The sequence below is a fragment of the Ostrea edulis genome, chromosome 6 (genome assembly GCF_947568905.1).
Source record: "Ostrea edulis chromosome 6, xbOstEdul1.1, whole genome shotgun sequence".
Lineage (NCBI taxonomy): Eukaryota > Metazoa > Mollusca > Bivalvia > Ostreida > Ostreidae > Ostrea > Ostrea edulis.
In genome coordinates, this window is record NC_079169.1 from 53,665,428 (window position 1) to 53,689,865 (window position 24,438).

Consider the following 24,438-nt stretch of genomic DNA (forward strand, 5'->3'; position numbering starts at 1 on the left):
TTCCATTCCAGAATGACATCACGTGACGGGAATGGGAGTAATCAATCAATTATTGCTTAAACTTGCATTGGTCGGTCAAATAATTACTACTTTTCTTTTAGTGTAATTGCATATAATTAACTTTTAATCAATGACATTAGACGAGTCATGTGACTATGATTACGTAAACAGCAGGAAATTCCTTAAGAACTTATAAAAGGAAATCACATTGTATGATCTTACTAATTCGACACTGCAACAGTATATTTAACTTAATTTAGATTAATGTTGGATTGCAAATTATACAAAAACTGTCCAGGTAAGGTTTTTCTGATACTCGATAATAAACTCACATTTTAGCTCATTAGCTATATTATACTCGAAAAATAAATTCGCCAAAATTTTTTTCTTCAGTTTGTTTTTAAATTCTTGTTTTTATGTGTTTGTAATTAACGAGTAACTGACTGAAATGAATTGAATATATTTTATTGTTTGTGACACAGATAGACTGGATACAAGTTTTTACAACTTGAAAACCCTCTCCATTATACAATGCAAAATAAATTGTTTATGAAGCTTTCTACAGCGGTAAAAATTGCTTCGTTGACTGGAAAAAAAATATAATTTAATATTTTTCATCATTTAGCTACAGAATATGGCAACACACGTAATTTTGTATGCATCTGCTTGTCGTGTTTCTGTATTCTAATTTCATTGGGATACGATTTAACCCACTCAAGCGCAGATAAAACTGAAGATCAGTGAAAAATAACTGAAAGAATGAATCAAGACGAACTCACATCAGTAGATAGGTGACTGGGAAATCTTAAGATTGACTCGCACATCAGTATAGGGGGAGGGGGGCTGGGAAATCTTAATATTGACCCGAACATCAGTATATAAGTGACTGGGAAATCTTAAGAGATTATTGATAAAATGAAAATGGCATTCGCAACTTTTGTTTTAAGTCTTACTCATGAAGATATGGCACATTTTCTATGCCTTCTTCATTTAAGGCTTACGCAGAATTTGGAATTCGATACTAAACTTTTGCGTACTTGCAAAGCAGCCCGTTTCCACTGTTTATTACGGAATGCCTTTCTTTATAAAATAAGATTTTTTTTTATTTCAAGAACAAACGTAGGGTATGGAAGGTGGACCTAAGTCTAAGACAAGTTTACTGTTCCTGCCACTTTACCTTATATCAAACCTGTGGACTTTCTTATGGAAGTCATCACAAAAACATGTTTTGAAAAAATACCGACACCTTTTTATTTAATAGTTTTTACTTTCTATAATTAGCTAAATCTTCAACTTACATGGCTTTCTTTTGTCATATTTTGGGTCCACTAGTGTTACTATATTACGGCCATAATTTCAAAATATGTTAATGCGCATACGTGACAAAAACCACTACATGAACCGCCAGACGGTCCGGATTAATGTTCTTATGGAAACAGCTTCATTTAGAAAGACTGAATAATGACACGGGGGATGCGCTTAACAGATCATGAACAATCAGAGTAGTGTCTGTGGTAATTGTAATATGGTGGAATAAAACCAATAAAAACAAGTATTTACTGTTATACCTTAGTGTGAGATGACAAAAAACCGACCATTTTCTCAAACGATTTTTACCGTGTTGTAGACATCGTTTCTGCGCAATCCGCCCTAAGAAAATAGAATACTAAATCACCATGCTAGGTCAAAGGCCACAGGCGGAAAAATCTTTCTCTGGGTTCTTCATCAACATGAAACAGCGAATCACCTTTACAATCGGAAGTTGTCGGTACGCATGCACGAAACCACAAAAAAGGGGGATTTTGATACTAGCAATAATCACCATAACAATACACTTTGTAGTGAATCCATATTACGGACCTACACATCTCAAAATGTGCTTGCCTTCGATATCTTTACCACAAGTTATGGTAGTCATTTCCTCAGTAATGCATTGCAGATGTGAACAATATGCATATGAATCTTGATAAACATCGTACGACTGTGAATATTCAGAGAGAATTGAAAGTAGAATGTAAGAAAGAAAGAAATTTCAGTTTTGAAAATACATTCGAGTATGAAGCGTCGCAGCTCATGCCTTAACATATTTTCAAAAATGAAAGGTATATCTTAAATAATACACAAGTACAATGTACAATTAAGAAAAAAGAATTCATTTAAACATAGAGCATTGTAGTTCTGAGTTCATACCCCCATGTATTTTTAGAAATGAAGATTATTTTTTATATTTACATTTTACTTTCATTTCTGTCGAAATTCCCAGTCGTTGAAATGGACACTTGTATATGTTTATAACGGGTACAAAATAGCAAATTGTACAGTTCATAACGATTACAAACTAGCGATTTGTACAGGTTATTACAGGTAGAAAATAATAACTTACACAGGTTATAAGGGTTACAAAATAGTAACGTGTACAGTTATAAGGGTTACAAAATAGTAACTTTTACTATTCTGTGTACGCTCAATGTTTACAACTGCAATGCATTCATGAGGAAATTGCTATCATTACAATTTGTAAAGATATCAAAGGCAAACATATTGGAAATATGAATATTTGTCGAATACAATAAAAATTTGCGAACATGAAACAATTAATTGTTTTCATCGAAACAAATTTGTAATTTCTTCCTCCATTGTTTATGAATAGAAATAATTTTATATCAGAATCAGTGTAGTGCTGATAAAAGACTTGGATAATCAAGTCATCCAACTTGGGCCTGCGTATATCGAAACTTCCTCATGCGAGGAAACCTAAGGCCGAAAGTAAGAGGGCGATGGTGCCAGAAAGCTAAGTTGCGAATGCAAGAGTGCAAAGGCGAAGGAAGGATGATTTGGCTAGAGAGCGATGTTAGTTTTGCTCTACCCCCTTTGCATTTTTACTTCCGCAACTTTCCTTTTCCGTTTCGTCGCAGTTACACTTTCGCGTCTTCGACCTAAACGTTCCAGTAAAACACAGATTTCATTTTGTTTCTTTTTTCATGGATGCGTACCAAGAACTTACGAATGTAAAAAAAAAAAAAAAAAAAAAAAAAGCCATTGAGCAATTCAATGCGTGAAGTTGCAAAGGTATTGCAAAGTTGCTACTGAGCTATTTTAGTTTTGCTTTGTTGACTTTGCTTTCTTCGCAGTTTCGTTCCTTCACATATTAATCCTAAATATGAAGGAGCAAGTAGCCTGATCAGAACATGATAATACTTTTAAAGTGTACAAAAATCGGTTAATGTTTATGGAAATAATTTGTTTGTCATAAAGTTTATTTGCTTGTCACCAGGTACAAATTAAAATGGCTACCTTCATCGCATTACATTAAACAAATTTATACCAATAATTGAATATTGACCCCTTATATGTTAAAAGGTATTATGTTCTTACACACCAGTTCAACCGAACATAAATTATTTATAAAATAAAACAAACACCTGTATATAGGATGAGCTTGCCTACGTGAGTGCAACAGGCTTTAATCAACAATGCACGTACAGTGTATATACAACATAAATCAAAATCTTAAATTTGATTCGACAAAAGTAAAGACGTCATATAAACCAACAATTCTTAAGCTAAACTGTATGCATCAATACTGAGGGAAAGGGGTGTGTGTGTGTAATATGTTGCTTATTCAACCTATTCACCCGTAAACACATCTTAATAGCCAATCGATCTACCGATACCGAAAACACTCACCCGAATTCAAAACAAACACGTTTTCCCCAGTAACTTTTATACATATATGTACTTTTCAAAGTCCTGCATTAAATCATGAATACATTGACAAACTAATAATGCATTTTAATTATCGTTAAACAGACTTTTGATTTGAAGGTATATAAATTAATTTCCAGAAAATCTTTTAAGGACTTCGCGAAAGTGAATTTAAAGTCTATATACAAATGTCTTCATTATAAAATATTGAGAATGGATAGCATACAACATAAAAACCCTCTTTAATCAAATGGCAGATTACACCGGCACAAAATCAGTAAAAGAAAATGGTTTTGAATTCGTGATTTAAAAATTCGTCCTTCATAAGAAACATCAAAACTGAGGTCATTTTATGAAAAATTACACGATTATCAAACTGTAATGTACTCACTTGCAATAAGAAAGTTATTTACCAAAAATTTTCGTACTTACATATAATTCACATTTATAAATAAAACTCCATAGCGACGTCTGAAGTTATACAAGTCTAATTTGAAGAGTTAATGGTGATATTGACCAATATGAGAGAAAAGGGGTTAATTCGACCTTGACAAAAATGTTAAACTCTGCATTTCAGCTTTGAAGATTAAAAAGTGAAGATAACGAACAATGATAAATCTCATAATTCCTATAAAGAATACAAAATTAAGAGAAGGGCACAAACGGACCCCTGGATCTACCAGAGGGGGGATCAGGTTCCTAGGAGGGGTAAGCATCCCCTAGATCTGATGTCTAGAGTCCAGTGCACTTAACATGTATTCCCTCGCGGCCCGAAGCGCGGTGCTGGGACCTTGTTACCTGTACATTGCACCTAGTGACACTTTTGGTGTTTCCGCTTTGTTCTGTTTGTGTGATTAATAAGATTAATTACTGTTCGTTATCCTAACCTTTTCTTATTAAACAAGTATGTGTGTTTTACTTAATGATATTTTAGGAGACCTACTAATGACTTGTTATTTTGCAGAAGGTTTAATACTTAATACCTCCTCCGTGACTTGTCATCATCTGCCATGCCCCCTTTAATACATTATACAATACTAAAACTATAGATTTACTAATCGCGTGTTAAACTTGTGTACTGAAATTATCCCATATTATTTGCTCTGAGTGACGGAGGGCCAGATGAGTTCTGGCCAATACAGTCCTAGACCAATGATTATTCCTTTACCAGGTGACCAGCTTCAAAAGAGACTATCATAATTCTTTCTAATGAAACATCCAATACCATGGTCAGTCAAAGAATTGTCATCCACTGAAGACAAAAACGGAGTAAGTCGTAGTAAAAATCAGTATGTTCAACATCTTACTGGTATGAAACACGTCAGATAGCATTCGGCCTAATGACATACTGTATTTGTAAATTAGATCATTATAACTACCATAGAATTTGCGAAAATTCTTACTCTAAACGATACCGTTGAAACCCCTGTAACATCAACCCACCTGTCAGTAGCCTAAACCTGTTCACAAATCTGATCATATATTTTAATATTCAAATGGGAAATTATAATTAACCCTTTGATGATAAATACTTTAATGATATAGATATTGAAAATAAAGTTGTGGCGGTCTACTTAAATTCTGGTGTCATTTAAGGTATGATGTATTCTTAATTGTAAATCGGATGTAATGACAGTCAAAACATTGTATAAAACCACTTCTTGTACTTTCTTTTTTCAGCGATGACGGGACGGATCTTGGTTTTCCTATTGGTGATTACGGAGCTTCAGGGTCAGAATCTAGACTCGGTGGTCCGCGATGCCGTTGATGCTGAATTTAACAGGGGTGGTACAATCAGCACTCGGGGTATCACGGGTGGTAGGATTAGACCCATCGGCGGCAGGACTAGCTCACAGCTGATTCCCACAGGTAAATCATGATTGTGATAGTCGCACCTTGTATCGGTTAATTCATGATTGTGATAGTCGCACCTTGTATCGGGTAAATCATGATTGTGATAGTCGCACCTTGCATCGGTTAATTCATGATTGTGATAGTCGCACCTTGTATCGGGTAAATCATGATTGTGATAGTCGCACCTTACATCGGTTAAATCATGATTGTGATTATTAGAATCCTTCATTAGTACGAGTGTGGGATAGGGAAGTTCCACCGAGGGGACAAGATTCGCAGTCTAGGATGAGGCTTTGCCGAGTCCTAGACAGCGAATCTTGTTCCAGAGGTGGAATTTCCCTATCCCATACGAATAAATAATGAAGGATTATTTTTCTCACATTTTACCTAAAGTTTAGTGCATAAATTTAGGAGCTTTGAGAAAATTCTAAATCATCATAATCCTCATTTGAACTTCGATGCAAAAACTAATTAGATAAGCAGAAGGAACATACCATTTACACTAAAAACTATAAACAAAAAACAAAAAAAACCGCAAGGTTGTCCACCAGAAAGCTATACTACACTAAAATTTAAAGATAACAATGCAAAATATATTTACTTCACCTTGAAACGTAAATCTTCACCGTGTAACGCAAATCATAGAAAATATATGACGTCACAATCAAATGACGTCGCAGCAGTGCGAGACAGAAAAATCTCACTTGGTTGTCTCACATGGGTAAAGTCGATCTCACTCTGGTGATAATGTGAGAAAGTCGCACCTTGCATCGGTTAATTCATGATTGTGATAGTTGCACCTTGTATTGGGTAAATCATAATTGTGATAATCGCACCTTGCATCGGTTAAACCATGATTGTGATAGTCGCACCTTGCATCGGTTAATTCATGATTGTGATAGTCGCACCTTGTATCGGGTAAATCATGATTGTGATAGTCACACCTTGTATCGGGTAAATCATGATTGTGATAGTTGCACCTTATATCGGCTAAATCATGATTGTGATAGTTGCACCTTATATCGGCTAAATCATGAATCATTGTCACAGTCGCACACCTTATATTGGTTCTTAATTCATATTCTATGAAAATTCCTAGATTATTCCCCCCCCCTTTTTTTTCTTTTAACTCTTTAGAGGTATGATTTTTGTACTTTTTGTTTTTCGTGTACATCCTTATATGAGAGACCTATCACTGCTAACGAGTAACTCTCTGGTTTTATGGTTTGTTTTTCGTTTGTTTGTTTTTGTATTTTTATTTTAAAAGTCGGTTACCTCCCATGGTAATTACTCGCATAAAAGCAAAAAATAAAATATATAAAAAATAAACCTAGACAGTTATTCCCTAACTAGAGGCACCCATAACACTAAGCATTTGTTCATCAGTTGAAACAATTTATTATCAATCATGTTAAGAAAAAAAAAATGAGAATAGTGTATTCAATAACGGAATTCCACGAGCAGAATTAAATATATCTACGCGACGTGATAAAATCTACAGTATCGAATTTGTTTTATACCAAGATAATTTTGAAAATGACAAAAATATTTGTAGCTGTTATATTATAGTTTGTTTATCGAGCAGAACCATGTGAACATTATTTACTTCTTTTTATTTCATAAACACGTTCACACTGTAATATTCTATACCAGTCTAAAGAATATAAGTATTTTCACGCCATTTTAACCATATATACACCGTTAGTGGTATATATCTGTATACCATCTTGTAGTTCATGCCCGTTTGGCAGTGACGTAATAGAAGAATGATGCTCTTCAATGACGTATAATACAGGAGCGGATCCAGGAATTTTGGAGGAGGGTCTACCATTCCTTTAGATTTTCAAGGGGGGGGGGGGGGGGGGTTCCACCCTCAAAATGCATTATTTTCACCTTTTCTTAATCAACATTTTCTGACGAAAGAGGGGGTGGGGTGGGGTTCGGATCCACCACTGTAATACAAGCGTTATCTGACGTACTTTATCCACAAAATCGACAATATCACGTAAATTTGGTTATTAACTCCAATCTTTTGTTACCCGGTCACGGTAGGTAAAGCGTTCGCTTTGTAACCAGGAGGTGGTGAGTTCGAGCCCTGGCCGCGTCAAACCTAAGACGTAAACACGGGTAGTGATTGCTTCTTCGCTAAATGCTCTGTGTTTAGAGATGAGATTCAGTTTCGAATATGACATTGCAAATGGAGATCCCATGTCACGGCATGCATTGGCACGTTAAAGAACCCTCACTGCAACGGCCCTGAACGCTAAGCATAGGTCTAAATTTGTGGTACTTCACCCACAGCTGGTGACGTCTCAACATGAGTGAAAAATTCTAAAAGGGACGTAAAACAAACAACCAATCTTTTATTTCAGCACTTGTTTGTTTTAAACCCCTTCGAGAATTTCATGCATACAATATTATATACATCAATGTACATAAACACGTACATACAAACAAGACTAACAAAGCATATGTACCTCAATATACATACGTACACATATACATACATAAATAATTAAACATACATTCACATAAATACACAATATTACATACAATGACATGTATCGTAATACATACGTTAACATAAATACAAAATAATATATGTATGGTCACTTCTAAACTTAAATACAGTTCAAGGACTACATTAGTTACATATATTGTTATGTAGAGGTAACCGGAAGTACTACAGATATGCCACGCGGAAGTGGATCCGGAGCGATAAATGCCCTCAACAGTTTCTCTCAGAACAACGCTCCAGAAATGAATAGGATGTTGGACGACAGATCATTCCGGGCTTCTACAGCTGCTCGGAACATTGCCTCGAGGTATGTAGTAACTTCCGGGGGGAAAATTAAATCCACCATTACAAAAGACACTATCAAATCCGATGACAAAACTTTTTTTTTTTTTTGCATGTATATCCACGTATACGTCTCTTTTTGATTTAGCTGCAGAACTGTAACTCTCTGAAACAAGAGGCCCAAAGGCCTTATCCGTCACCTGGGTACTAGTTTAAAGTATCACTATGGAATCTAGAGAAAAAAAATCCATTTCTGAATATCTAAGCTATATTTTAATGTTCAGCAACAGCATAAAACAAGAACTCATGCATTTATTTTTTCTTACACATCTGCGGTTCTAGAAAAGATTTTTTGAAAATTGGTCAATTTTTGGCAGATTTTGCTCCGCTCCTAAAGCCCAGGGATGCAGGAATCCTGAGATTTACAATTTATGTCCCCCGTATCCCAAATATGCTTCATACTAAATTTGAGAGAATTTGGAATAGTAGTTATTAAGAAGTTAAAAATGTTCAATTGTTAACGCACGACGACAACTAATTGCAATACATGTAGGTCACTTGAGTTTACTCAGGTGACCTAAAATACTGGGACAGATCAGAGAGTTACAGATCCACTCTTTATAAAAACCTTCTATTTACGGCTCATATCGTTGTATTCTTGTATTGCCGTATCATGAATTTAATATAAACAAAATTCCTATCATAGATGTATATTCTTACTATACTTCTGTCCAAATACATATGTACCTTCAAATATTCATTAAAGCCACATACGACCTGAAAACTCGCAGCTTTAAATGATTTCGTTCGTTGACGAAATTAACTTTAATGAATCATTTAATAAAATTTTGGTGTACACTACCTTAAATCAGGCGTGTTTCGTTCAGTGAATGTTTCTGGTCAAGACGTCCACTATTTGCATAACACACTGACAAAGGCATATTAGTTGCGGTTGCTCAGTGGTAGAGCGTTCGTTTTGAAACTGAGAGGTGGTGAGTTCGAGCTCCGCTCGTACCATTGCCGCGTCAAACCTAAGACGTTAAAATATGTAGTGATTGCTCCTTCGCCAAACGCTTGGCATTTAAAAGTGAGAATCACGGGTCTTTCGAATATGATCTTAAAAACGGGGATTCCGTGTCGTGGCCGGCATTGGCACGATAAAGAACCCTCACTGATACGGCACTGAGTGCTAAGCATAGATCTAAATGTGGTACTTCAACTACAGCTGGTGGCGTCTCAATATGAGTGAAAAATTCTCAACAGGACGCAAAACAATAAATCGTAGCAACATCTCTGCATTTAGAAGTGAGATTCAGGGGTCTTTCGGATATGACGCTGAAACATAGGCCCCGTGCCGTGACAGGCGTTGGAACGTTAAAGAACCCTCCATGCCACGGCCTAAATGTATGGTATTCCACCTACAGCTGATGGTGTCACAATATGAGTGAACGTAATTGGGGGCGTTTCCTGGGGGAGATATTTCTATAGATGAGAGTTTGTCATGCATTCATTTTTCCTTTTCTCTTTGAAACGTCTCACAGTCAGTGTTGATTAATCAGAAGTATGATTGTCGGTGTTGATTAATCAGAAGTATGATTGTCGGTGTTGATTAATCAGAAGTATGATTGTCAGTGTTGTTTAATCAGAAGTATGATTGTCGGTGTTGTTTAATCAGAAGTATGATTGTCGGTGTTGTTTAATCAGAAGTATGATTGTCGGTGTTGTTTAATCAGAAGTATGATTGTCGGTGTTGTTTAATCAGAAGTATGATTGTCGGTGTTGTTTAATCAGAAGTATGATTGTCGGTGTTGTTTAATCAGAAGTATGATTGTCGGTGTTGTTTAATCAGAAGTATGATTGTCGGTGTTGTTTAATCAGAAGTATGATTGTCGGTGTTGTTTAATCAGAAGTATGATTGTCGGTGTTGATTAATCAGAAGTATGATTGTCAATGTTGTTTAATCAGAAGTATGATTGTCGGTGTTGTTTAATCAGAAGTATGATTGCTGTTGTTGTGTAGCCCATCTCTAGCTTCCCGGACTAACAGCACCGCAGCCTTCAGGAGAGTCGTCTCCGACCAGCAGATCATGAACAGCTTTCAGAGGGCCATGGCGCCCTTCTGTTATGAAATTCCTATCTGTGACCCCCAGGACCCCTACAGGACGGCGGACGGATCCTGTAACAACCTGTATGATACCCTCCTTGGGAAATCCTTCACTCCACAGGCACGGATCATTCAAAACGCTTATGATAACTGTAAGTTGAATGTGAATTTTACGTCAAACAAGAGACGCATAGGTCACAACGCTCACATGAGGATTTGGTTAACAGTTTAGAATTCAAACCTTGTATTCCTCCAATCCTATCGGTTTCTTTTAACTGAATTTGAATTATATTAGGATGCGTGTATTAATTTGCCAAAAATTACCTTTGTAGTCCCTGAGGAAAAAAGTTACCGCATGTTCTTATGCTAAACCGCTGTTGTGACCAAGTGCCGGCCTTTGTGTCCGGAGATTGTTTTAATATATAAAGGCAGCATGTATCCTCGTGCATCACGAGAAAACGATTCTTAAACTCAACATCTGGCCCAATGCCGGCTGTGGAAGTCATGGTTGAAACAAACCTTGAATGTATACTACATGAGGCTGTTTGCACATTGATGTAAATTAGTGTGGAATTGTGATTCTTCAAAGATTATAGAATAATTTCCATATTTATCATTATATCAAACTTTAAGCTCCTGATTTGGGCCCGCCTTGACATTTATGGTTTGAACAAACTTGAATTTTTAGTATATCATGATTCTTGCACATTGAGATTGTTGATCAGAATATTCCCTGCTGTATATTTAGAATTTTAAAAAATTAAACCGCGATTGTGGCCCAACCCTGACCCCGGGTGTCATGGTTGAACAGATTTCTACAAATTGTGTTTTTCTGGTCGATTGGTTCTTACAAAGAAACATCTCACACCCTTGTCACTACATGTATGTCCCAATTATGTTCTCGTGGGAAGAGGGACGATCCTTTATTTGTACGATCTTGACTCGTGGCATATTTGGTTGAAATTGTTCAAATAATTCTGAAGAATCCGAAAATATCAGTAGATAACGGACATACTTTGCCCAGAAAGTAATACGAGTTTCAGTTCATGTGACGTAATTATCGCTATGCAATCGTCCTTTTCTGATAGAAGTTATTGCTTATATTTCACTTTATTCACACATACAGAAAATAAAATGATAACACATTGTATTGTAGTTATTGACGCTCCGCGGACACTGACTAGTGACAGACAGGCTTTCCTGCCCAGTGCCCGGGCAGTGAGTAACGCCTTGTTGTCCGGGTCTACACCAACAAGTTCTAGATTCTCAATCTTCCTAACCCACCACGGACAATTCATCGATCATGACGTCATATCCACCCCCTCCATGACAGGTAAATCCACCCTTCAACAATAGGGATCCTCAAAGTATTATCTCAACTCCCTCAAAAACAGATAAGGTTATGTTTGAAACCACAATGAAAACTGAGGCGTCATTCATCATCGTTTAAGTCACAATAGAGATCAGTTTTAATTCGTCAACTGGAGTCTGTAACTAAATAAAACCTCAGGTTAACATTTCTGTCAATCAACTGACAAGTAGGTCATCTATAAAATGGGAGATCATCTTTAGATCTTTGCAACAACAAAGACATATATATTATGTTATAACAAGGTCATTCATACGAAGGTCGTCAGTCTATCAACAGTCGTGAAGTGATTACGCATGTTGCTCTTAAAAACGCAGACATGTTGGTATGCACGGAACGTCACATTAACATATACGAGGGTTGTTCGATATGTAATGTGTATTGTACGAAATCTCAAAAGCATTCGACTCAAATAGTGAAATGAACTTTACATCCCTTCAAAATATTCTCTGCGGTTTGAAATACATAATTTCAATCTCTGAATCCATTTCTGAAATGCGTCACGGTACGCTGATTTAGGTAGGTCTTTGAGGCACTGACTGATGGCTGAGCCAAGGGCTTGTCGGAAATTGTAACGACAACCAGATAAGAACATTAATAAGTTTTGGAAAAAGGAAAAAGTTGCATGGGGCTAGATCTGAAGAGTATGGTGGGTGTGGCAAGACGGTAACCTTCTCCGACTTCAATAATTGCTTCACAAGCTCAGATGTATGTGATGGAGCTTTATCATGAAGTAGACGAACATGCCTAAATCCTGATACAGGGTGTCGTTTATGATAATATTTCTTGAGCTTTTTTAGTATAACATCTCGGTAATACCGACCTGTAACGCCCCTCGCCACCGGAATTTGTACGGCTATACATTACATGAGAATAATATGCATTAAAGAACCTTCTTTGTGCTTATGGTTCTTTTGGCAACTACAAGCTTTCTTCTGTGTTTAGTTAACCATATTTTGTTTCCATTTTTTTTTTACTGGTTCGAAATAGTGAACCTATGTTTCGCCACCAGTAACAATATTGTCTCCGATTGAATTTGGGAAACATTTTGAGCAATTGCTTAGCGGTTTGTACTCGTACTCGATTTTGGTCATCTGTCAATATATGCGGTATCCATCTGGCTGAAATCTTTCGTACTTTCCAAATACGCTTCAAAATGAAATGCACCAGCGATAGCGATATGCCAACAGCTTTTGCAATATCGTGTATCTGCCGTCACTTTCAATTATTTCCCTGATTTTTGAGACTTTCTGTTTGGTGTTCCATAGGTATGAACCTTTGATTTTGGAAATCTCCTAGTTTCCATTAAACTACTAGCATTGAGAAAATTATTCTCTCATGTATGACATATTCTGGTATAAAGTAGCTTTTTTATGCAACGATCCGGCCTATAAGAAGCACATTCAAGGAGGGAAGGGTAGCAGTGGAAAAAGGGAGGGGCATTCAATGACAAATTTTCACCCATTTTTTTAACTGAATAAAATAAAATTTGCCCATCCATGCCCATGTCTTCAGACCTGACTATATAGGCACAACTTTGTTGTTTTGTTACAGAGGGAAATCCTGCGAGGAGCATAACAGATTGCTGCAATCCTTCAGTGAGGTAAGTGATTAGTATATAATAATATCTAAATAAGAAACGGCATAAAAGATTTGCAGCATACTAGATCACCTGTGGCATTATCATTACAAGCATGCATGCTAGTGACAGTTTTACCATGATAACTGATTGCAATTATAGTTGACATAATGAAATGATTAGAATTTCAGAACTTTCTGTATAATTATAAGTAATTTCAAAAACCGTACCGTTTAGTGGCAATTAACATTATTATTCATGGACTGCTGGAGTAGGGAATCATTGAGAAGATCACACAGTGAAAATACATTATAACTTTATAAATATGTCTTTATGGCTCATAAAAATGAGACTTTGTCATGGCTATAGAAATGCTATTTACTCCTGAACATCTACAATGTACCTCAAACTTTACACAGATGTTGCTTATGACCGGATATTGTGTCATGGTCCTGAATCAAGGTGAAGGTCACCAGTATGTTTTGTGGGTCCATTTCTAAGTACTATTTTATGTTATACTATTTATTTAGTAGCTGCTAGATATCAGTGGCTCATATTTGTCACAAAAATAAATCATGATTAGTGTCACAAGAATTAAATATTTTTTTCATCTAGTTCTCAAGAGTTTTATAGGTGCACACTCGCACCTTCTCAGAACGCATCTAATCTATGTTCTAGTTTTATAGGTGCACACTCGCACCTTCTCAGAACGCATCTAATCTATGTTCTAGTTTTATAGGTGCACACTCGCACCTTCTCAGAACGCATCTAATCTGTTCTACTTTGTGTCATACTGAGGTGGCCGTTTAAAGACCATGGACCTCTTGCTTTATTTTACGTCATGTCTAGTCTGATTAGTTTCTAATTCTAACGAGGAGAAAGGGTTTAATATTACAGACGAACTTTGATATTGTCGTGCATGCATTTGCCATAGCTAAGATGTATCATAGTACTGGTAGTCTCGCTTTCCCCAGACTCTCAAGACTTCGCACGAACGAGTCTGAAACGATTCCCCTTTTATTTTTGTACCCAGAAGAGGGTGCTAATTTAATTAATTTTCATATTTGTAAACAGACTTGTACAGTTTCCTCTAACTTCTGTTCAGCAATCTCTTGCAGGTATGTCTCTATCAGCCAATCAGAATCGATACCGATTTCTCGTTAAGTCTCGACATGAAATCACAGAAATAAACAACCAGTACCAGACTCTCGCTCGTGCAAAATCTCGAGATCGAAAGTTTGGAGAAAGCGAGACTATACTGGTGATATTCTAGCGTCTAGTGTATCTATCCCTCCGTGATGGATGCGAGAATGAACATAATTAACTTTAACCAATAATATGATTAAGATTTATTTAATTACAACCGTTACAATTTTTGAAAAGTTATGGATAATAAAATAATATATTTCTTAAAGTCAAATCAGATTTAATTTTGAATTTATAAAGTTCATAGAATAAATTTATTTCGTAACTTTGAACCTAAAATCTGATAGTAATGAACTTCATATTTTTTAAAACTTACATGTAAGTAAAACATTATCCCGTCCACTGATAACAGCTATTGTTTGCATAAATGATATGGACCATTTCCAACGCAAAGCCAGTGAAGATTGCGTACGATATTATATTTGTTTATTTCGGGGTACAAAATTTACACAAAAAAGCAACTGTTCTGTTGAATAATCGAACATTTTAGAATGAATTTTTCAATTTGTTAGAATCACAATTGATAACCGGTAAATGAGTACATATATAACTACATGCACCACACATGTTAATAACTCATGTTTCATGGTGTGTCTTAATTTTTCAGTAAACATACTTTACATCAATTAGTCATATCAACGTGCGCGCCATCAGGGAAGCTTAATGTATTCCCGTTGCATGAAAAATACTAAACTCGAAACTCTCCTATGCACATGTGTTTGCCGCTCGATACTAACATCAAGCGGGAGAACAGACAAACACCTCTCTCTACCCCTTGAATTTCCACTGGCAAAATTGTAATATTGCTCGTATTCATGATAAAATATTTGGAATCCACGTTTATTTCTATTTCAGCAAGTCATAATCATGTGAGTGAATAACTTTGAATTGACCCCTTAAAATATAATATATTCAGTATATCATGGCACGATTTAACGTTGTACAAAAACTGTAGTTACCTATTGGATTTCCGGAAGCCTAACTTGATAGTAAACTGTTCAAAATTTAATCAAAACTGCTATATAACCATTGATGGTGAGAATTTAAATTACCCATACTATTCCATGAATGAAAAAAACCCAAAAAACATCACTGATCATGAATTTCCAAGGGGGTGGAACCTTTTTTTGGATATATAGATATAAAAATTGCATGCAAATTCATTTTTATATAAAATAATAGACTTCTCATTTGTGTGTGACATGGCTTTCGTGCACTCCGCTGACAACAAATAGAATAACTCTCTTTTTGTGTTATACAGAGATAAATATGCTTGCTTTACCATCCGGGTTCCGGATAACGACCCCTTTTTCCCGCCAGGACAGACGTGCATGAATATGGTTCGCCATGCTGCAGCTTTACCTCTGGGATGTACAAACGGTAAAAAGATTAAATCATTATTTGATAACTAATTCGATTAAATGTATAATTATTTCATTGGATGATAATGTCGCGAGATGAAAATTTAGTCCCGTTTCCATGGGAACAAAGTTTGCTCCTCGAATGACTTAGATGAGATTGTCTTTATAATCCCGATTTCTTACAGGTGTACGTGAACAACAAAACCAGCGTACCTCATTCATTGATGGTACAGCTATCTACGGCTTTAATAAAGAACGGGAGCTGTTGCTGCGACAGCGTAGTAAGGCCAGGTTTTTGTTTACATGACGATCTTTAGAAATAACTACTGTGTAATATCCAATATGATATACATTGCTTTGTAATATTTTAGTCTATCCAATGTGATACATTTGTTGGCTAAAAATACAATGCACAATAATTGTAAGGTGAGAGTAAAACTGAAAAGTGAAAATGACTAACAGTGACCAATCTCAGAATCTAACAAAGAAAAAATATATACTACGTAGATGAACATACGAGGGCGAGTCAATAAGTAACCAGCCTAGCTTATTTTCGGTTGAGATCCACCTCTTCTTTTTCGATGTAATTGCCCTCTAGTGTGATGCACTAAGACTAATGGTGTTCAAGTGCCATCAGCCCAGAAATGAAAAAGTCAGGGTCCTTTCCATTGACCCACTCCTCAACTGCCGTCACGACTTCTTCGTCAGACCGGAAATGATTTCCACGGATATCCTTTTTCAAGTTTGGGAATAGGAAGAAGTCGCTAGGAGCTAGGTCAGACGAATAGGCAGGATGTAGTATTAATTCATACCCGTTTCGCTCTACAGCATCCATTGTAACTTTGCAAGTGTGGACTCTCGCGTTGTCCTGTTGCAGGAAAACACCTTTGGAGAGTTTACCACGGTGTTTTTCTTGGATGGCGGTTCTCAGCTGGTCTGACAAGTTTGCATAGTACACTCCAGTTATTGTACTTCTCTTGGGTAAAAAGTCAAACATAATAACACCTTTTGGGTCCCAAAATACTGTGGCCATCACCTTGCCAGCAGATGATTGCGTCTTGAACGTCTCTGGCCTCGGGGACCCAGGCCCTACCCACTGACGACTTTGAGCTTTACTCTATGGCTCATATTAATGTACCCAAGTCTCACCTACAGTTACCAGACGCATAAGAAAATCGTCTTTTGACCCAAAACGCTTCAACAAGGCGCTGCATACTGATGCTGTGGTTGCCATTTGCTCATCGCTAAGGGATTTGGGGACCCAATGGGCTGTTAGCTTGCGCATACCTAAACGATCATATAAGATTGTTGAAACGTTACCATGTGCCTGTGCTCTTTCTTCCACCGAAATTCGCCTATCAGAGTATACCAGATCCCGAACTTTCTTTCACATTTCTTCGTCCAGTGGGCGTCTAGACCTGGCTTCATCTTCTAAAGACTTTCTACCCCTACCCAGAATTTACCCTGAGCATAAGATAGTGCAGAAGACCTATACACATCGGCTAACTCGCCGTGTATTTCCTTGCCTGGCTTACCTTTTAAATACAAGTACCGAATTATAGCACGTTACTCAACTTTAGATGAAAAGCATGAAAGGCGAAGATAACGAACAGTGATCAATCTCATAACTCCTATAAACAATACAAAATAGATAGTTGGGCAAACACGAACCCTGGTCATGCCTTTGCATCACTAGCCATGTTTGACATTCAATAGAATGACCCGATACGCGTGCAATTTTGTACCCAGGCATAATTTGATAAAACATGTATTGAAACAAGGCATGAAAATCGTGACGGCCTCGGTCAATCGGAAATGGGATAGGCTGGTTACTGATTGACTCGCCCTCGTATGTATATAAACATTGTGTAGATCACTGAATAAACATATTAAACGATCTAACTTTTAGGTGGCGGAAGGCTGAAGGAGAGTAACCTTGTCTCCGGTCTTCTTCCCCGAGGAACATGTCCTTTTGGATTCGATACTCCGTATCACTGTTTTATGGCAGGTTAGTTTCTAGACGATAAAAACACAAAAGAATCCAATTTTTTGCGGTTTAAAAATCGGCTACGTTCAATTGTAATAAAAAAAACCTATAATTTTGTAATTTTCTGAAGATCTTTGAAGTTCATCACATTCTTTGTACCGTTTTACTTATCGTTGTACCTACCGTTGAACTATCATTGTACCTAGGGGGAATTGCATCGTTTATCCCCATGCCAAAGTCAGTATAATATGCTTTTCTCTTGCATTATAAGGTGACCACAGACAAAGTGAGACACCAACACTGACTGTCATGCACACCACGTGGTTAAGACGTCACAATCTCATAGCAGACGCCTTACGTACATCTTCGGGTATAACAAACGACGAGGTTCTCTTCCAGGAAGCAAAGCGAATAGTTGTTGCTGAGCTCCAGCACTTGACTTACACGGAGTTTTTACCAGCAGTTCTCGATGACTTCCATATGAGCGTGTTTAATCTGTATTCCAGATCCGTTGGCCACGATAACGTGTATAATCCCAATGTTGATCCACGGACATTCAACGCCTTTGGTGCCGCTGTTTTGCGCATGGGTCACACATTGGTCAGGAATATTGTCGGACATGACAATGGACGAGGAAACGTGCAGACACATCCCCTCATCGATCATTTTGGAAACCCGAATCTTATGTTCTCACCATCAAATGGTTACGAATTTATGGCACGGTGGATGTCCAAAAATGCAAAGTCTCGCAGCGACAGCGCTATTGTAGATGGACTCCGAAATAGACTGTTTGAGGGTCCCCCTGGCCCATTCCCCAGAGAGACTACGTCTTTGGACCTCGGGGCTATGAACACTCAGCGCGGTCGTGAACACGGTCTCCCATCATACAATGCCTATAGACAGTTCTGTGGCCGGTATCCAGCAAACTATTTCGCTGCTGTGCGTGGTGGATTGGAGGATCACACGCCACAAGCTGCTAGCAAACTCGCTAGTGTGTACAGGTATACTACTTGTTTTATATCTAATTTGTCCATGCACAAGCATTTGTCAAATTACTAATGAAGTCGAGATCAACATACGCTAAACTCTTATCATATCATAGTACCAGTTGTTATATCTGCAAATGATCTTCTTTCACTTGAATAGTCGTAACACAATGTATTTCCATTTCATGATATAAACCTAAAATTGATATTTCCTTATGTGACGTATGCAGAAGCACTCATGACATAGACCTTTATGCGGGCGGAATATCGGAAACACCGATTGCTGGAGGGATCCTTGGTCCCACCTTCTCCTGCCTGTTCGCTTACCAGTTTTCTCTATACAAACACGGAGATAGGTTCTGGTACGAGAACAATAACATCCTCGCCGCCTTCACTCCAGGTTAGTATTGCCAGGAAGAAAGTGATATCACATATCACACTCCAAACGAAATACATCAAAAATGTTTGTATCAAACTGATAAATAGCACACAAAAACCGTCTCCAGGTAACAATGATTTTGTTCATGTACTCTATGTTCAATCATTTTCAAAGTTTTAGTCATGTCTACTTTTTTGTTGTTGAAATTTACCGATATGGGGAGTAAATTTAAAACTTAAAACAAGAGAATTCACAATCACTGATATCGCAACTGTGTTTATTTTCTATGGATTTTTCAACGCCAGAATTTCGACCCTGTATCATTGAATTCAACCCTCCCTTTTTCAGACCAACTTGCCCAAATCAAACAAATGACTTACTCCAAAGTTTTGTGCTCAGTCGTCAAAGACGATCTAGGATCTATAAGATATCAGCCTCGATTACTTCTACGACCAGAAGTCTTTGGGTAAGTATAAAAATATGTTACCATACACACGTATGCATTATCATGCAAAGGCGACATTGTTGATCGTGTACTGCTTATTGATCTGAATTTTTCCGCCGTCCTTGTTATCTTATGAAATTAACTGTGTGTCAAGGTTGATTAAACCCCCTATAAAGTATGCTTGCCGCAGCGACTATGTATAATTTTGTTTCAATTTAATGAAAGGCCATCTCTTTATCTTATAAATAGCCCACCGTCATTGTTGTTATAAATTTTTCACATCTTCCACCTCTTGTGTAAGAGTACGTGGAAAATTCCTCAACAATCTTCTTCTCAAGGAACACAAGAGCACATTTAACCAAAATAATGCGAAATCGTCTTTATGTACGGTAGACTCATGTTTATTTGCATTATGATCCCCGAGTTCAGGCCCGGAGGTTATAAAACTTTTACCGTACTCATACTCAAATGTGTTTGTTTTGAGTACAACTCTGAGTAATCTTCGAAGTATACTCGAAAAATCTTGAGCATGTACTCCATTTGAGTATGAGAATGATTTCATAAAAGGAAAGGCCAAGATAACGAACAGTGATCAATCTCATAAATCCCATAAGCAATACAAAATAGATGGTTGGCCAAACACGGACCACTGCACACAGTAGAGATGGGATCAGGTGCCAAGGAGGAGTAAGCATCCCTTGCCAACCGGTCACACCCGCCGTGAGCCCTTTATCTTGATCAGGTAAACAGAGTTATCCGTAGTCAAAATCAGTGTACCAAGCACGGCCTAATAATCGGTATGAAACACGTCATTGTTATAACGACGATAGAATTTGCGAAATGCTGATTTTAAACGAGACTGTTGAAACCACCGAACCATCAACTTGTCAGTAGCCTGTCTCGATTTAGATACTTATCATAGGCAGAACAAGCTCTTGCGTATCCAATCAGTTGAGAAATAAACATCGTATGCAGATGATAATGGAATATTGCTACATAAGTATGGGAAATTGGTGATGGCCGTTACTATCTACTTTCAATAAAATATCTAAGTATGAAGCAAAAGTGCACGACTCTGTGGTGTCTTTTGTGTCGAGCTCGCAGGGTTATATCGAATCGACATATTGATGGAAGTTATTATTGTTAATAGATAAAACGTCGTCGATAAATCTAAATGTCGAATTGAAGACCACAGCGAGAGATATTTTTTCTTCTCGCTTAGAAATTTCTGAATAAATTCTGCTTACTAGGAATATAAAAACAGGTCACCTAACAAAGGAGCACAATTGGTGCACATAGAAATTCCAACAGACTGTTGGAAGACCTGATCACCAAAGATCACGAAGATATTGTCAATGAGGAACTGTAACATATTTTTTAATTCAACTTCAGAATACTTGTGCATGGAATCAGAGTGGTGTTTAACAAAGTAAATATTTGGATGACTGATCACTAGATAGGAATAATTCCGTTTTCCATTTCTGTTGAAGCAACTGTCTATGATGTCAAAGAGTCTAGTCGTTAATTTATCGTGAGGAATAGTCGTATAAAGTGTTCAAAAGTCATAGGTTTTGATGTTTTGCGATTTCAAGTTTGCTAAAGGTTGTTTAGAATATTTTAGAATCCACATTTGATTTACACCACTTCTGGCATATGTATTCGCACAGTAGGTTTGAAGTTTCTCCTTCACAGCTAGTAATATTTTCGTCAGTAACGATAAGGGCTTGGTAGTGCATTTACTGGATCCAGCGATGTATCTTTGTTTTTATGTAGTTTAGGAATCCAGTATAGGTACGGTAACCCATGTTCATTCGACCCACCGACTGGGATACCAAATGTACCTAAAACTGAAGCATGGTTTTGAAGAATTTCATCTTTTGAAAGGGCAGTTGGAGTATAAGTACGATTAAGTTTTATGTACACAACTGCAAGGGTGCTCGTAACTCCTATAAAGAATACAAAATCAAGAGTGGGTAAACACGGATCCCTGAAAACACCAGAGGTGGGATCTGGTTTCTAGGAGGAGTAAGCATCCCCTGTTGACCGGTCACAGAACAAATATTCAATGAAGAATTAACTGGGGACCTCCCGATTGCAAAGCGAGTGTCTTAACTATTAGCTAGGCTCGATCACATCCCAGAGCTAATATAGAAAACATTCAATCTTTTAAGATCTTCATACGCCTGAAGATATGGCACACAGACTGGCTGCATATTTAAAATGATCTTGAAGGACCAAAATTGTAAAATTTTCAATCCTTAGCTAAGAAAGTTCTTTCAGGTTCTGGAATGGGGCTACATGGACCATGAAATCCTAATCATTTAGCAAGCAAATTACGTGCTTAATGGCATACCTTGCAAACCAAAATTGAAGATCAATAAAGGAACCACCATGTCTGTCTGTCTTAGTATGTCATTCCAATTTGCTGAGGCGTTTGAAACGTAATAAAGACACCCAAAGTTTGAACTTGTCTCGGTAGTTGCTGATACTCAGATTATCTGTAGTGACCCTGAGCCAGTCATATCATCAGATTATCTGTAGTGACCCTGAGCCAGTCATATCATCAAGGTCACTAGAAAAAAAAGTGTAGAGATAATTAGCTGTATAGCTATTTGATTGCATACAATACATGGATCGATTGATAGCAAAAGATATATTTAAGTAATATCTTAATGACTTTTATCATGTTCAAGGACTGTGTTTCAAATAAAGTAACGCTAGCATCATCAAATGGATGCGTATTTAAGATAAAATATAAATTGACAAACACAGATTTAGTTGGTATAATACTTGCGGGACACTTTGTGAGAGAAGCTATGAAAAAATCAATTGATAATATATTAACTAAAATGTATTATTGCAGAAACCATCAACGACCATGCACCCAAATATTGAATGGAAATTACCTTGGTTTCGATATCCGTCCATTTGTAAATGAACTGAGCTCTTTGGGAGGATCTCGAACAGGCCGCAGTGGTCCTCTTCATTCCTTCCAAGGAGCCTTTCAGCGTACTTCTGGTGGTGCCGCTAGGACTAGTTCTCTTTCCCACACTAGCCGCAAACCAACTAATTCTGGCTTTCAAGTCCCGAACCCTGCTAATGTTCTGCGAAATGTAACCACTAATGCCTCAGGGAGTCAGCGAGGTAACAGTCAGCTGGAGAACACGCAAACAGGTAGACAGGGTAACAATGATAGAAGACAGAACCAAAATCGACGAGGGCAGAACCAGAACCGCCGAGGGCAAAACCAAAACCGTCGGGGACGGAACCAGAACCGCCGGGGACAGAGCCAGGGTCGGCGGGGGCAGAGTCAGGGTCGGCGGGGGCAGAGCCAGGGACGGCGAACAAAGTTTCAGGGACGATTTGGTCAGACTGGATAATTTGCAGATACAGTGAATGTGTTTTGAGTTCTAAGAGTACAATGTAAACATTTTTGTAAGTAGAGTTGAATGCTATTGTTATAGAATGCAATATTTTCACTACTGTTTGTTAAATACATATTAATATTGTGAAAATGCATGTAAAGTGTTTGCCATAGTCAAACTCAGGTAAAACAAAACACCATTCAAAATATACAAATTATGAAAAGGACATTCATATTGCATTTCAATATATTTGCACTTACATGTAACACTGCAAGCAAATCAGGCAACTGTACTGTAGGAAAGGATTCATTGGAACTACAGGATTTCTACGGGGAAGATTTAACATTCGGTTCTGCTTCGTTGGATCTAAATTCAAATTTGATGCACGGTTTTTGTCACTTCTTAGAAGAGTAGGCTTACAAAATAATGCTTGATTTCCACGCAGAGCAACATGGAAAAACAGTCCACGAGGCACTCAATCAGGATCATTCTCTAATGTAGAATATCCGAAAGGAAACAGACCCAATTCTGCCTTGCTATGTCCCGGCGCGGGGATGGACATTTTGGTATCGATTTGATGACATGCTCCACATCATGCGTTTGGCCAAACTATGGACTATTTACCCAGCGGTAGTCCTCAGGATATGCATTTTGTTCTGTACTGGAAACCCTATTCGAAGATCTGTCAGCATGGTGGAATTCGTGTGGAAAGCTGTACTCGAAAATTTGTTAGCATACTGTATGGGAGTACTTTGTATGGAAAGCTGTACCCGGATATTTGTCAGTTTTCTGGACTTTGCTACATTGATTTTACAATTACACTCGCTGAAAAAACAACCCTTTTTGACACAGATATAGACGATTTATATTAAGATTCATTTCTAGGACGAAAATAACATATTTATTAGGTGGCGTGCAACCCTATTAGACTGTCACATTGAATGAGAGTTTGTGGGTGTAACTATAAAGTTTGTCTGTATAAAGGTTTAAATCACAATATGACTTGCTGATCTGTATGGTAATAAAAACAGACCACTTCACCCAAAACCAGCAGATGTATAGGTTCTTTTGTTTATTTGTTTTGTTTTTCAACAAAGTGTGAAACATAATATTTTGTTTCTTTTTCTCGTCACATTTAGTATCATTGTAATGACAATGTAGTGCTGATTATTGTTAGTGTGAATCTCTGTGAGGAGGAAATAAAGACGGAATTGTCCCCAGAATGATCAATTTAATTATTCAGTAAACAAGCAAGATCGGACATATGGTGTTTACAAAGACTAGTATCTCTAAAACAAG

At 37.3% G+C, this 24,438-nt stretch overlaps 1 protein-coding gene across 1 annotated transcript; it reads left to right on the plus strand.

Annotated features, from left to right (window-relative positions):
• The first annotated feature begins 205 nt into the window (after nt 1–205).
• On the plus strand, nt 206–24,365 carry LOC125667772 (peroxidase-like protein). Its single transcript, XM_048901428.2, has 13 exons — nt 206–298; nt 5,386–5,574; nt 8,228–8,384; nt 10,379–10,614; nt 11,619–11,795; nt 13,386–13,434; nt 15,878–15,996; nt 16,163–16,258; nt 17,887–17,985; nt 18,236–18,965; nt 19,181–19,350; nt 19,678–19,795; nt 22,638–24,365. The coding sequence occupies exons 1-13, from the start codon at nt 265–267 to the stop codon at nt 23,152–23,154; spliced, it is 2,691 nt and encodes an 896-aa protein (XP_048757385.2). The 5' UTR covers nt 206–264; the 3' UTR covers nt 23,155–24,365.
• Nucleotides 24,366–24,438: the final 73 nt, after the last annotated feature.

Coding starts and splice junctions, on each gene's coding strand:
- LOC125667772 (XM_048901428.2), top strand. CDS start 265: ATGTTGGATTGCAAATTATACAAAAACTGTCCAG. Junction 13,435..15,877: donor TGCTGCAATCCTTCAGTGAG/GTAAGTGATTAG, acceptor TGTGTTATACAG/AGATAAATATGCTTGCTTTA. Junction 15,997..16,162: donor ACCTCTGGGATGTACAAACG/GTAAAAAGATTA, acceptor GATTTCTTACAG/GTGTACGTGAACAACAAAAC.